This window comes from Heteronotia binoei, chromosome 5, assembly GCF_032191835.1.
Source record: "Heteronotia binoei isolate CCM8104 ecotype False Entrance Well chromosome 5, APGP_CSIRO_Hbin_v1, whole genome shotgun sequence".
NCBI classification, from domain to species: domain Eukaryota; kingdom Metazoa; phylum Chordata; class Lepidosauria; order Squamata; family Gekkonidae; genus Heteronotia; species Heteronotia binoei.
This window is the reverse complement of record NC_083227.1, coordinates 118,191,297-118,205,834: the sequence shown is the minus strand read 5'-3', so window position 1 is coordinate 118,205,834 and position 14,538 is coordinate 118,191,297. Positions and strand designations below refer to the sequence as shown.

The 14,538-nt window shown below is 40.2% G+C and overlaps 1 protein-coding gene across 1 annotated transcript in view; it reads right to left on the bottom strand.

The window, feature by feature from the left end:
* ADAM19 (ADAM metallopeptidase domain 19) overlaps positions 1-14,538 on the bottom strand; it is a 90,226-nt gene that overhangs the window by 35,014 nt on the left and 40,674 nt on the right. Inside the window, exons 6-9 of the mRNA XM_060240243.1 lie at positions 7,274-7,466; positions 5,455-5,520; positions 2,350-2,421; positions 915-1,081 (exon numbers count right to left, since the gene is read on the bottom strand). Of these exons, the coding sequence (XP_060096226.1) occupies positions 915-1,081; positions 2,350-2,421; positions 5,455-5,520; positions 7,274-7,466 (498 nt within the window). The remainder of the gene's footprint in view (positions 1-914; positions 1,082-2,349; positions 2,422-5,454; positions 5,521-7,273; positions 7,467-14,538) is intronic.

The window sequence follows — 14,538 nt, the reverse complement described above, 5'->3', positions numbered from 1 at the left end:
AAACTCATGTGGAATGCTCTATGGCCATGGATACAGACTATTAACTGGACAGTTTCCAAGATGATACTTTCCCTCTATGGAAGTAGTAAAATATAAAATGAGTGAGCCTGTAGGACCTAGATATTCCAAACAATATGTGCAGGTGTTTGTGGGAAATGCACATTTGTGAGCTAATCACGTGGAATATGCCATCATCACTATTAAAAGTGGATGATCTATCCAATGGTGTACAAATATAATTGGACAAATGGGGGGTTCACAAAGAATCACATTTCCCCACACCCTCTCTGCTACTTCATTTTACTCTTTGCCTCCCTCTGGCAGTGCCTGCAACTCTCCATTTTTCCATTCTGCTTCCTGTTCTGTTTCATTCTTGATTGCCTGTGCCATCCTCATCAACCACCTTTTTCTGTTCTACTCCCCCATATTCAGAGTCCTCTTTTGCTTTTTTTGTTCCTCCCTTCCAGTTTTACATTCTGTTGTCCCAACTTTTACTTTTAGTACTTCTTCCACCAGAACTGCTGATTGGAGATTGCCTGACAACCCTGAAATGGTTGCTGAGATGTCACAAGATCTTAGTTGCACTCTTTTCTTAAAGAAGCAAGCACTGCTTCTGTGATTTTAGGGTTTGTTAACCAATGTATTTTTTACATTTTATACATTTCTGCAAGCCTAAAGCTTCCCCAGGGTTGTAAAACAAACCCCCCCTCTGTACATGGGCCCATTGTACAGATCTTTTAATCCACACACTGAGGCTGTTGCTCATAATTTATTTATTTATTTATTTATTTTTATTTTTTATTTATTTTATTTATTTAGTAGGCTTATATTCCACCCTTTCCCATAATGGGCTCAGGTAGGATCACAACATAATTATTCAAAGGACTGTGCTAATTCCTCTAAAAATAACTTACGTGATCAGCTGGGCATTGTCATGCTTTTTATACTTCAGTTGTTTCTGCCTCCAAGCAAGAAAAGACCACAGAGTTGAATGTGGATTCGCAGAGATTTCACACATGTTGTGGTCATTCCAGACCTCAAGCCCCACCAGGGCAATTCGTATGTTCAGGGATTTGTAAAACTAAGAAGATAAGAGCTGAAGTTAATGAAGCCTTCCTTCTGCCTGAGGAGCTTTCCTTCAGTGGAACAGCCACTTAAATTGGAGGAAGTTTCTTTAAACAGGAGGATCTTCTTCCAGCCTGTGCTAGGATAATCTGGATGCACTGAACTCTTCCACCCAATTTTAGCTCCCTATTTAGATATCCAACATATTTTTCCTTACGGTGAAAGAATGACATTGAATCCAAACTAGCTGTTCTGCAGCCCTCTGTACTGAATCTTATACTGTCTATGAGTTTCTCCCAACCCTCAGAAGCAGCTTTTCAGATATACAAGATGCTACTGATGGAAGAGGACAGGAAAAATCTATTCTGAAAGCAATGCTCTTCTCACAGCTGTCTGGATCCAACCCATAATCAGGTGGAAAAGGTGCTAGAGGTATTCTCTAGTCCTGTTTGAATGAGTTCTGATTCTTAGGGCTGAACTTAGGGTTGCCATCTTTGGGTGAGGAAATACCTAAAGATTTTGGGGGTGGAGCCTAGAGGGGAGGGACTTCAGCAGGGTACAATGCCATGGAGTCTGGCCTCTAAAGCAGCCATTTTCTCCAAGCGAACTGATCTTTACTGCCTCAAGATAATTATTATAGCATGAGATTTCCAGGCCCCAATTTGAAATCAACAGAGATCATTTGACAAATCTATCTGAACCAGATGTTTTACGCAAATGCCTATAATCCATCCCTGGTGGATCCTCCTCCCCCAAAGGAAGACGTAAGCAGGGAGCAATATGAAATGGAGAAATGATAAAAGGGGAGAAGGACATTTGACACTTTATCTGCCTACTACTTTTCTGCTTCAAACTACACCTTTCCAGTCACCTTATTACAGGATGATCTCTCTGCAGATACACATTTTGGTACCTTAGAAGACATGCTTCGGCGGAGAGGGTGGGATATAAATCAAATAAAATTTAAAAAAATTAAAAATTTGGAAGACATTTTAGAGCAGAGATAAAATGGGTAGGGGGAAAAATCCCTCTGACATTTTAATCCCACTCCTCAAGCTGCCTTCCCTAGGAAAAAAGGAAATATTTGCACTGGCAGTTGGTTCCTTAGCAGAACTCAGAACAGTATTCTACACATTGTTGGATATTGTATTATTCTACTATAGCACTCATTAGCATCTGCATAGTCTTGTCCACAGGAAAATCCAATTGCAAATGATTGCTATGGCAGAACATCCAGTGATGAAAGGATACATTTTCCTATAAAATATACATATTGGGACTTACCTTATCTACATAATTAGCAGCCTCTACCAATTTATTCTTGGTTGCTTGAAGATCATGATTATTCTTTTGAAACTATTAAAAAAAATGAAGGGGAAACAATTCAGAATCATTCTGTGAAAGATCCCTGCTATTTCTAAACATGTCAAATTCCTGTGGGATTCCAGTAGAGCTCTTTCATAATGTTCAGCTAGGGAGCTATCAGATGGTATTAATCATATGAATTTGAAATAGAAATTTTGGTATATCGCATGACAGTTTGTAAATGCTTTTGTTCTAATAATGACATATAATAAATCTCTTTCCTTCCAGCACATGTTGAAAATAAATGTTGAATTGTTTAAATAAATCATAAAACAGAATAAATGACTGAAAATAAATGGACATATATTGTTACAGACAGGGGAGAAGAAAATCACTCAGAACAGACAAGCCAATGAGTTCAGAACTCCAACAACCAATAGGGGCTGTAGGCCAGGAAACAGTTCGGTTAAGAACTGACAGCAGAGATTTTGTCAGCTGAAAAGTAGGAGTTGAAATTTGGTAAAAGGGTTGGGTATAATAAGAGAGTGGGATAAGGGAAGTATGGGGATCAGATTATTAATTTAATTCCCTCATGCTGTCTTAGAAGATAGAGTTTTGTAGGATGCGATGTATATTTTGCAATGGTTTTGATCAATAATTTAACACACTACACAAGCCTGCCTGCAAAGGTACTTTTCCTAAGCATGAATGATTTAAAAACTGAAATCCCTTATGTCCATGTGACCTTTGACTACCTCACCCCACTTAGGTTATTTGTTTTTAACCAACTTCATCCTTATTAAGTTTTAAAAAGAAAAACTATCTTGTATCTGTCCAGTTTACCTCATCCCTCTATTACAGGCCACACAGGCTTGAGTGGATTTTATATCCAAGGCACAAAATTCTGTCCAAGAATCTTCTGGTTCAAACAATTTTATTAGTAACATATGGCAATATATTCAAATTCTTATAACATTAATAATTACTTTTTCTCTATCCCATATATTACTTTCTTTCTACCCCTCCCCCATTACTTGACCCCCACCGGTGTACTCTATTCAAACCATCATTATAAAAGGTACCCCTAATTAATAAGAACCCCAGTTCATATCCTCCTCCCACTTTTAGTTAATCATTATCAAAAATTGTCCAATATCCCTTTATTTTCCATTCTTTTTCTACGTATCTTCTGAACTTCTTCCACTCCATCCTGACTACTTCTAAATCATAGTCTCTTGAAGTTCTTGTTAACGTATCCATTTCGCTCCATGTCGTAACTTTAACAAGCCAATCCCATTTCTCTGGTATTTTTTCTTGCTTCCACAACTGCGCATACAATGTCCTAGCAGCTGAGAGCAAGTACCAGATTAAAGTTCTATCTTCTTTTGGAAATTATTCCATTTGTAATCCCAACAGAAAAGTCTCTGCAACTTTGTTAAATTCGTATCCCAAGATCTTAGAAATCTCTTGTTGAATCATCTGCCAATACTTTTTCGCTCTTTCACAAGTCCACCACATATGGTAGAAAGAACCTTCATGTTTTTTACATTTCCAACATCTGTCTGGCATTTTGTTATTCATCTTTGCCAATTTTTAGGAGTCATATACCATCTCTACATCATCTTAAAACAGTTTTCTTTAATACTTTGACATGTTGAAAGTTTCATAGAGTTCTTCCACAAATATTCCCAAGTTTCCATCTGTATTTCTTTATTTACATTAATTGCCCATTTAATCATTTGAGATTTCACTACTAAAATTCTGTCCAAGAATCTTATTCTGGCTGGGATGCCTGATGCAATGGGGAAAATGGAAAAATGATAAAACCTGGAGTGGTGACTAGTGAACTGACAATTATTGAAAGGCCTTGCCCTAGTCTAGGGTTGGCCAATTTCCCACTGTGGTGAGAGACTTCCTGCCAGCAACCCCCGATGCCCTCTGCTGCTCCGTCAGCTGGCAGAGAAAAATGAAGAAAAAAACTACTACTGACACTACTACTGATTCTCTAGAAATTCCTAGAGAAGCATATTACTTCTGGGTTTTCCCCAGAAGAGATGTAACACAGTCACAATGATGTTGCTCCCCATGACCCTGCCCCCCAGACTCCCACTAATCGCTAGCCACTGACTGGTAACCCTGCACCAGTCACATCCTTTTAACACACAAAAACTGGTATTTTTCAGTAAAATTGGAAAAAATGAAATTTTCCATTTTCTGTGGGATCTCGAAATTAATTTGTGTCATTCATTTATCCAGTTAAAGGTGTACAGCAAGCAAACAGAGAAAACCTGTATTCCCTGCCTTTTGCTTACAGCTTCTCAGTGCCCAGGAACAGAAAAATTATGTTACTCCTCTAGTTTCACTCAACATACACTACAGCCAGTGGCCCAGCAGGAGCTACACAGTTTTAACAACACTAGTTGGCTCAATCACTATGTCATAACAAAACGATCAGAAATTGCCAGGTATGACATTGAATGTTTTAAGGCTGGAGGAATCAATAGGCTATAGCATCTGAATCCTGAATTTGTGTGGATATGTTGATTATGGTGGAAAAATGCACTTTATGTCCATCGCAAAATCATAAGTGGGAAAACAGCAGTCGTGCAGAGATCCAGTAAGAGAATCAAGTTACCTCCTGAGAAATTATACGAGCTGCAATCACTTCTTTTCATAAAAGCATGCTAGGAAAAAATGTCATTAAAATAAAAGATGCATGAATGACCTAATGCTCTTGGGAACAGTTAACGAGACATGGACCCTACCCAAGCCAGCCAGCTCCAGGTCATTGATTAGAAACAGACTCCATGCATTTGCTGACAGGATGTTTTTATATCCTTGTCAATTGCTTCCACGGTTGACCTAAAATAAATGATCGGTCTCCTCCAAGTTTTTCCTTTTACTATTCACTTCGGTGAACCCTATAGCAGAAATTGGAGTTATTACTGCAGGTCTGGCACAGGACCATTGCCAGCTTGGATTTAGAAAAAATGTAGCCTTGCACATTATTACCACCATTAGTATCTGAACTGTCTATCCAGAGTCTGATTCTGATCTGCTATAAATAATACATTTCTTTCTTACCTCAGCATAATCAGCAACTAGAAGAAGTTCCACATATTTCATAGACTGTTCATCATCCCTCTTCACCTGTGTCAGAAGCATAGAAATGTATGTGCCCACCTGTATCAGAAAACTCTTTACAATGCACTTCCTTTAAATGCAATCATTGGTACAAGTAGCAACTATATAAATGGGATTTTGGCAGCATCTGATTGCCAGTGCACATCAAACTGTACAAGTAGCTTTCCATATTAAGCATCAGTGAAGGATTACATTGTTTTGTAGGGATTGTGCTTATACAGACTATTTGTTGTGCACATACCTTCTTTATGTTTCGGTCTCACTCAACATTTTGTTGATCATTTGAATTTTGATTCAATTACCAGCACACTATGAGTCTTCCCAAAGTACGAATGTACACTTTTAAATGTCAGCTCTTATCCTTTTGAATTGCCATATGTTACAACTTCAAATTATACTTTAAGCTTCCCATATCCTAAAACCATAAGGAAATGTTTCCAACCCTCATAATCTAAGCCTGCTGAAATCAATGAGTTTAGAGGTTGACAGAATTGCTTTGAAAAGAAAATCAACATAAATGACAAATGCCACATGTGTAGCTGATACATCAGAAACAAAAAGGAGTCTTGTGGCATCTCAAAATATTAACAGTTTTATTGTGGCATGGTCTTTGTGACATTACAGTGCTAGCTCATAAAAGTTTCTGCCATAATAAATCTGTCTTTAAAGTGTCACAAGGAAGAGCCATGATGGTCTGCTGCAGCAAACTATATAGGGATCTTGTAACACCTCAAAGATTAATGGCCTAAACTTTCATAAACTGAGCTCACTTTATCATATGCTTGGAGTGAATATTCGCTTGGTAGAAACTCCTTTTTGTTGTTTGTTTTTCAAAATAAATGCATTAAAAAGGTGTTTGTCATAGCTTTGAGGTTAAGAGTGTAAACTGGAACAATAGTCTGCAGTTCAGTCCCTAGCTCAGCCCTGAATTCAACCAGTGGCTTAGGGTCAAAGTAGATATGATACACAATGGATTTGTCTTGTTGGAATTTACAGCATTAGTTTTGAACTTTGTAACAACTGCAGGGTGAGCCCATGTAAATTTGGTCAGGGAAACAATGCTCTGTGTGTGTGTGTGCATTCAAGTCTTTCATACTGAGTTGGTAATCTTTAAAAAAAAAGGTAAAAGGTAGTCCCCTGTGCCAGCACCAGTCATTTCTGACTCTGGGGTGACATTGCATCACAATGTTTTCATGACAGACTTTTTACGGGGTGGTTTGCCATTGCCTTCCCCAGTCATCATTCTACACTTTACCCCCAGCAAGCTGGGCAGTCATTTTACTGACCTTAGAAGGATGGAAGGCTGAGTCAACCTTGAGCCAGCTACCTGAACCCAGCTTCCACTAGGATCGAACCCAGGTCGTGAGCAGAGCTTGGACTGCAGTATTGAAGCTTACCACTCAGTGCCACGGGACTCCTATTGGCAATCTAAAGTACCCCTTAAATTTGCTTTTTGTTCTAGTGGGGAAACAGCTACCAACAGCTTCCCTCATGCCACTTTAAAAGCTTTTAAAAAAATAAATAATGATCTGGATCACAGATCTCCCACATCACATTTGGTATAGCTCTCAGATAAACTACTGTTTCTCAACTTTCATGTTCTCTATAAAAATTAGCTGATAAACAGCATTTTCATATAGGGCTGCTGTAAGAATCATTGGAACAGCATGCGTAAAACACTCTAAAGCATCTAAAAAAGCTGCCACGGGAATTATTTTCTAAAGCCTTAGAGAATGAAATAGAACAATTAAGTACTCACTCTATGATAGTTTGACTCAGCTTGGCCTGTCAGCTCAGTGAGCCAATCCATGGCCATTGACCTTGAATGCTCGGATCCACAGGTACCCCTGGGAAACTTGAAATGTTCAGACCTGTAGATTAAGTGCTGCTCCTGTTTATGAGGAAGTGGTTCCAAGATATAGCTGAGGTTGTTGCTCAGTACTATAAGGCCGCTGAAAAACAAAGCCAATAGAATGAAACTTGTGAAAAGCTTGTATTTGTTCCTGTTTATTGGAGACATTGGGCAATTTCCCATACAGCTTACCGAGGAGCGAAGTCCCTCCTCACCGTGCAGCATCTGCTCGGATTTCCCACCAACTGCTCCGCGGATTCAGGAAGTGCTGCACCTTTTGCGTCTCAAATGGAAATCGCTAAAACCCTAGTTTACGTTAGCAACGCAAAAGGTGCGGCACTTCCTGAATCCGCGGAGCAGTTGGTGGGAAATCCGAGCAGATGCTGCGTGGTGAGGAGGGACTTCGCTCCTCGGTAAGCTGTGTGGGAAATCGCCCTTTAGTTATTGGACCACTAAGTAATAACCATTTAACCCCATGTATGTTGTGCAGGTTTAACTGCACTCCACCTAGGGTTGCCAACCTCCAGGTGGAGGCTGGAAATCTTCCGCTATTACAACTGATCTCCAGGTGGTAGAGATTAGTTCACCTGGAGAAAATGTCTGCTTTGGAAGTTGAACTGCCTGGCATTATGCCCTAAAACCAGCCCCCCCTCAGGCTCCACTCCCAAAATCTCCAAGTATTTCCAAGCCTGGAGGTAATAACCATACTGCATGCTAATGCACAAGAAAAGACATAATTGTGCTTCCATCTTGTTTCAGACCATACAGAATAAGGTTTTGGAAGTGGCCCATGTCTTGCTTAAACACTGGTTCTATATACTGCACGGCTACTTATGACTATAAACATATTCATAGACTCACTGTGCCATCCTAAGCAAAGTTACACTTTTCTAAGTCCATTGGACCTAGCATATCGAAACTCTACTTAGGATGGCACTGTCAGGCATTTACTGAGAAATATTCCAGATAGAGTCTGAGTTCATTAAAACTAGCTTTAGTATAAGCCAGAAGTTCTCAAACTTTTCGCAATCTGGAGACCCTCATTATGATTTTAAAATATTCATGGACCTCAAAACATTGCCTTCTCCTTCACTGGAATACACCATGTGTCATAGAGCCCTCTTTAAGCCACACACGGAAGCCTCTGTCCTCTCATACCCTCAAAATACAACCGTCTTTGAGATGTACATCAGCTATAATTCAAAAGCAAGCTTAAGTAAAAAGCTTTTCTTTCCTGTAAGATAGTGAGGTCCTAAAAACCCTGATCCAGATTCTAATGTCTAAATTTCTGATTAGGGGTTTCACAGCCAAAGAAAGCAAAACAAAACAAAGCCACAAATTTCTTTACTGGTTAATAACTTCAAGTCAGATGCTGGCTGAACAGGAGTGAGATGAAGCCTGGAGAAACTTAAACACAGCAACATTCAACTAGTTGTCAGTGGAGGGTGCCCTTCCTCAAAGAAAGATTTGAGTGTGCTATCATGGTGCTGTTGTGTATGGAAAGAGGTTTTTGCAATCAGAAGCAATACCAGTCATGTTCAACTTCTTTCAGAGGAGGGGAATGACTGGATCATGATCAGATGGAATGACTGTGAAAGGGTCAAGCTCTCCATCCTCAGCCAACTCAGGTCATGAATATATTGTTGACCTGAGATTGCCATCCAGGAAATGTTAGCTTTTTAATACTGAGAGATAACCCTTAATTCAAATTCAAAAAACAAAGAAAAACAGCTATGACCTGTTCCAAGATTAATCCTTTTAAGACTTTTACCTGACAAAAGAATTACAGAAAATATACAGACACAGACCCTTTAATGTCTCTTGGCATAACCCACTTCACAGGGCTGTTGAAAGGATCTAACTAAGGGGGAAAGAACTATGTTGAGGTTGGGGGGTGGTAGTTTTGTATTTTGTGTGTGTGTGCATTTGTGCACCTGGAAGTTATGGTGACCTCTGCTGACTGACCCCTACTGGAGGCCTGAAGGATATTCAGGGAGGTGGCTGAATAAAGCCTGCTCCCACCTCCCAACTGCCAGTATTCCAAGGAAGTCTCCCATCCAAGTACTTTCCAGAGTCAACCCTGCTTAGCATCCAAGATCTGATTACATCAGGCTTGTCTGGGCTATACGGGTCAGGGCAATATCACCATGAGTTTGATGGAAGGACAAATTAAAAACAACTATTCAAACTGTGCACTAGGAACCCAGACAACATAGACCTGTCTGGTTGCCTATCACTGGCTCCCCAATGAAATGTTTGGTAATGACAAACATCTCTGTGCAATGGATTGTCCATCAGTAAATGAGATTACTGAGCCTTTTTCAGGATGCCCTCTCAGAACAACACAATGCTCTGATCAATGTTTTGGATGAACAGACTGCATATTCTAAATACAAGCATTGGGCACCATAGCCAACACACCATTGCAGAAAAGGTTCTATGTAGTACTGTTCAAAAAAGTCTAAATAATTAACTATTCTTGTTAACAACTCATACACTATTGAATTTCATTTTTGTAAATGGAAAAATTGTCCAGTTTTTAAAAATTTGCCATTTTCAAAAATCAAAATGTAACTAACTGTTAAAATCAGAGGATGAGAAAAAATGAAAATTATCTTGATCTCTAAGAATTTAAGATAATAATGTTAAATTATATATTAAGCCATAGAGTAATTAAGGAACAGAAGAGCAGGTCTAGTTCTGACCCATCTGTGACTTCAGTTAACTTAGCCATTAAGGAATAGGGAAAAGGGAGAGAAATGAAGTACATTACACTTGAGTAATTAAATAAGAGTTGGTGAATAATAACTAATCAAAATGTTTTTTTAATGCATTACATATTTTAAATGCATGACAAATTATCCAGTATATAGACTTAACATCTACTGCTTCAGTTTAGTGGCCTTTTGCTGGAATAAAAATCTCTAAATTGCCAGCATGGCACAACTTCTAGCAAACTGGGGAGCTACTGTGAAGCTTTGCATGATTATTTGAACAGTGGCCCCTTGAAAGTCAAAACTGACTCCTCTAACCGAAACTGTCTCCTCTGATCAGATCCTGCCCTGGCATTTCAATAACAAATAAGGATTCAATGACAGTTCCACTACAGTTCCTTCTGTAGGATACTCACCAGTTTTCTTTGGGAAGGGCTCACAGTAGATGCTTTGAGGCTGCAAAAAGTAGCCCTTCTACTTCCTCATCAAAAACTAGGGCTCACTGATCTAGGCTGGATTTATAATGCATTAAAGGTTTGTAGTAATTCCATCTCAAAATGCACAGGGATTTTAGATGGTGTTTTAAACTGAATGTATTGACCATTACATTGAGCTCAGACCAAAACTACAGCAAAGAGAAGTAAGATGTGCAAGAAATTGTGTAAAGGAAATGCTCAAAGCATAGCAAGGCATTCAGGAAATTGGGAAACATTTATTGCAGCAAAAGAAAGACTTTGAAATGTTTTTTAAATATATGGCTCATAATGCAAATGTTGAGGTATTTATATGTCTCATGTTTTTGTTTGTGTTGGATGCTGCCAGGGGGTCTTATGCAAATATTTTAAACAGTGTAAATAAATCTTAAGGTATTGTTCGCATTTTGAAGATGTGTGAAACCTGAATATAACCTTCAAGGCTAGATTGCTCAACAGATGTCAAAGGCTATTGATAAATGCTAATCCCTTGCACCATTTCTACTGAAATCTTGAGACCTCATGTCCTTATAACTTTGCCTTAAGATAAAATTGAGTCTGTTCTTTAGGTTACGAGACTACTATTTCAGTTACCAAATGAAGCCAACATACTGGTGACCGTCACATCAGTAAATAATAAAAACTGATTGTTCTCAATCAAGGGTCCTGCATTATTCTTTTCTCATATTACTAAAAACAAATATTTCAAGCTCAGCACTGAGACTAGCATTAATAATAAACTTGAAATAATTTCAGTTTTTTTGTGTGTACGTATTTAGAAGCTATCCAGATTATTTTGCCTCCTTCCCTAGGGAGCAATGTATTTCTAGATTTTGCACTCAGTTTTTAGGATGGGGATTATGATTATGGATACTCACATTTTCTAACTTATTCAAAAACACAATTATATTTCAATCTTTTGCATGACAGTGCATTTTAGCAAGGTACATGTATTTCTGAAAGCAAGAAAAATGGCCACCCTTTCATTCAGTTTGCTGAGGGGCCACAGTGTATTAACCTCATAGTTAAAGCTCTGTTATTCATCAAAGTAAGGTAGTTAGATCAAAGCTACCATGTGGCTGGGCTTTGTCTCTAAATCTGAGAGGCTTATTAGAAGTTTGATTTTTAAAATTTAATTTGTTCTATATTTTATTGCTGATGTTATTGTGAGACCCTTTGAGCCCCATTCTGGGGAGTGGAGAAAGTTTACAAATGGTCTCAAACATATATAATTAAAATGTGATCCCCCCCACCCCCCGCCCCCAGAAGAGAAAATTGACAGTTTTGCTATGAGTGTGACATGTTTTCTTGATAATGTCTTCTCTGGCCTGACTGACAAGGATCTGGTAGAAACTAAAGTTGTCTCATTATTTTAGCCAAAGGCTGAACAAAGATCCGTTTCCCATAAAGACCTATTAATGGGTATATATGACATAGTTTAGGAGCCTCAAGGCACAGAGTGGTAAGCTGCAGTACTGCAGTCCAAGCTCCGTTCACGACCTGAGTTTGATCCTGGTGGAAGCAAGTAGCCGGCTCAAGGTTGACTCAGCATTTCATCCTTCCAAGGTTGGTAAAATGAGTACCCAGCTTGCTGGGGGTAAAGTGTAGATGACTGCGGAAGGCAAAGGCAAACCACCCCATTTAAAAAGTCTGCCAAGAAAACATTGTGACGTGATGTCACCCCTTGAGTTGGGTGCTTGCACAGGGGACTACCTTTACCTTTTTATTACATAGTTTAATGCAATATTTTAATGCAGGAGGGCTGAAAATATTTTCTCAGAGGGGCTTTTTATAAGCACATCAGACAAAAGGAAGAAGGAAGTTGCTGTAGGACTAGAGAGATACACTCTCCTCTTGCAGTTCCCCACCATCCAGAGAATTCAAGCAGGAAGTAAAGCCATGTGCCTATTTAGTTTCCAATAATCCTAAAAGGATTTAAAACAACATGATGCACATTAGCTAGCTGTGGGGGGGGGACTGTACTACAAGTGCAAAGAGAGCGCTGTCAGACTCTGCAGCCAAGGAAAAGCGTCAGGAACAGGAGGGATGAAAGTAGGTCATGCTGCACCTGCAATGCTTCCTATTTTGTGTGGGCTGCGTCTTGTCAGCCATAAGTGGCCAAGGGTTACTTTGTTTACACCACTGAACTGTTTGTTTACACTGAAGTGACTTGAAGTTCTTGAGGGATTTAAAAAAAATTGGCACAAATTGTTTCCTGACTGGACAGCAGCCCAGCAATAGAGCTTACAAATGGCTCTGAATGAAGGTGACTGAAAGAAAAACACATCCTGTTTATACAGAAGTATCTTTAATTAATCATTTTCGGAAATCAGATCCCCACATGGAATAAATGTGTGCAAACCTGAACTATAGTGTTATGGCTGAGTAGGATGTTGTAGAAGGATAGAATAGATTGGATGGATGGATGGATGGGTGACTGGCTGCAATATGTGATGAGCACTATGTGATCTGCAGTATACAATGAGCATCACTTCCTATTAGGGTTGCCAATCCCCAGGTGGGGGCAGTGGATCCCCCGGTTTGGAGGCCCTCCCCCCGCTTTACGGTCATCAGAAAGCGGGGGGGGGGAGGGAAATGTCTGCTGGGTACTCATGATTCCCTATGGAGACTTATTCCCTTAGAAAATAATGGAGAATTTATCCACGGGTATCTGGGGCACTGGGGGCCCTGTTTTTTGAGATAGAGGCACCAGATTTTCAGTATAGTATCCAGTGGCTCTCCCCAAAATACTCCCTAAGTTTCAAAAAGATTGAACCAAGGGGTCCAATCCTATGAGCCCCCAAAGAAGGTGCCCCTATCCTTCATTATTTGCTATGGAAGGAAGGCATTTAAAAGATGTGCGGTCCCTTGAAATGTGATGGCCAAAACTCCCTTTGGAGTTCAGTTATGCTTGTCACACCCTTGCTCCTGGCTCCACCCCCAAAGTTCCCAGATATTCTTGAATTGGACTTGGCAACCCTACTTCCTATGAAGATTATTTATTTATAAATTGGACTTTTAGATCACCCGCCCCTGTACACACAATTTAAAACAGTGGCACTAAATAATCAGGCTATACTGTCACCCCATGGAGGGAGGGGAAAGAAAGGGGGTGCCAGGCATATGGAGACCATCGCTGTCCTCAACCATTGGCCTGGTGGAACATTTCTGCCTTACAAGCCCTGCTAGAACTGCATTAGGTCCCCCAGGGCATGGATATCATTAGGCAGAGAGTTCCATCAGGTCAGGGCCAGGGTCAAAAAAGCCCCGGCTCTGGTGGAGGACAGCCAGATGTCTCTTGGGCCAGGGATCACCAGTAAGTTCTCTGAAGAGCATAATGCTCTTGTGGGGTATACCAGGGGAGGCAGTCCTGTAAATATGTAGGTCTCAGAATGTTTAGGGCCTTAAAGGTTAATACCAAAACCTTGAACCTGATCTGATACTCCACCTGGAGCCAGTGCAGCAGGCAGAGCACTGGTTGAATATCTTCTGTCCATTGGGGTTCTGGTGATATGAACATATGAAGCTGCCTTATACTGAATCAGACCTTTGGTCCATCAAAGTCAGTATTGTCTTCTCAGACTGGCAGTGGCTCTCCAGGGTCTCAAGCTGAGGTTTTTCACACCTATTTGCCTGGACCCTTTTTTGGAGATGCCAGGGATTGAACCTTGGGACCTTCTGCTTCCCAAGCAGATGCTCTACCACTGAGCAACCGTCCCTCTCCACTGCATGACCCACACCACTGCATTCTGGACCAGCTGCAATGTCCAGGTCAGTCTCAAGGGTAGCCCTGCATAGAGTGAGTTACAGTAGTCTAGCCTGAGGGTGACCACTGCATACATTACTGTGGCTAGGTCAGGGAGAGACAGGAAGGGGACCAGTTGTCTGACCTGGAACAGGTGAAAGAATGCCCGGCTGGTAAAATTTGTGATCTGGGCCTCCACTGATAGGGAGGCATCCAGAACCACATTGACAAATGGTGCCA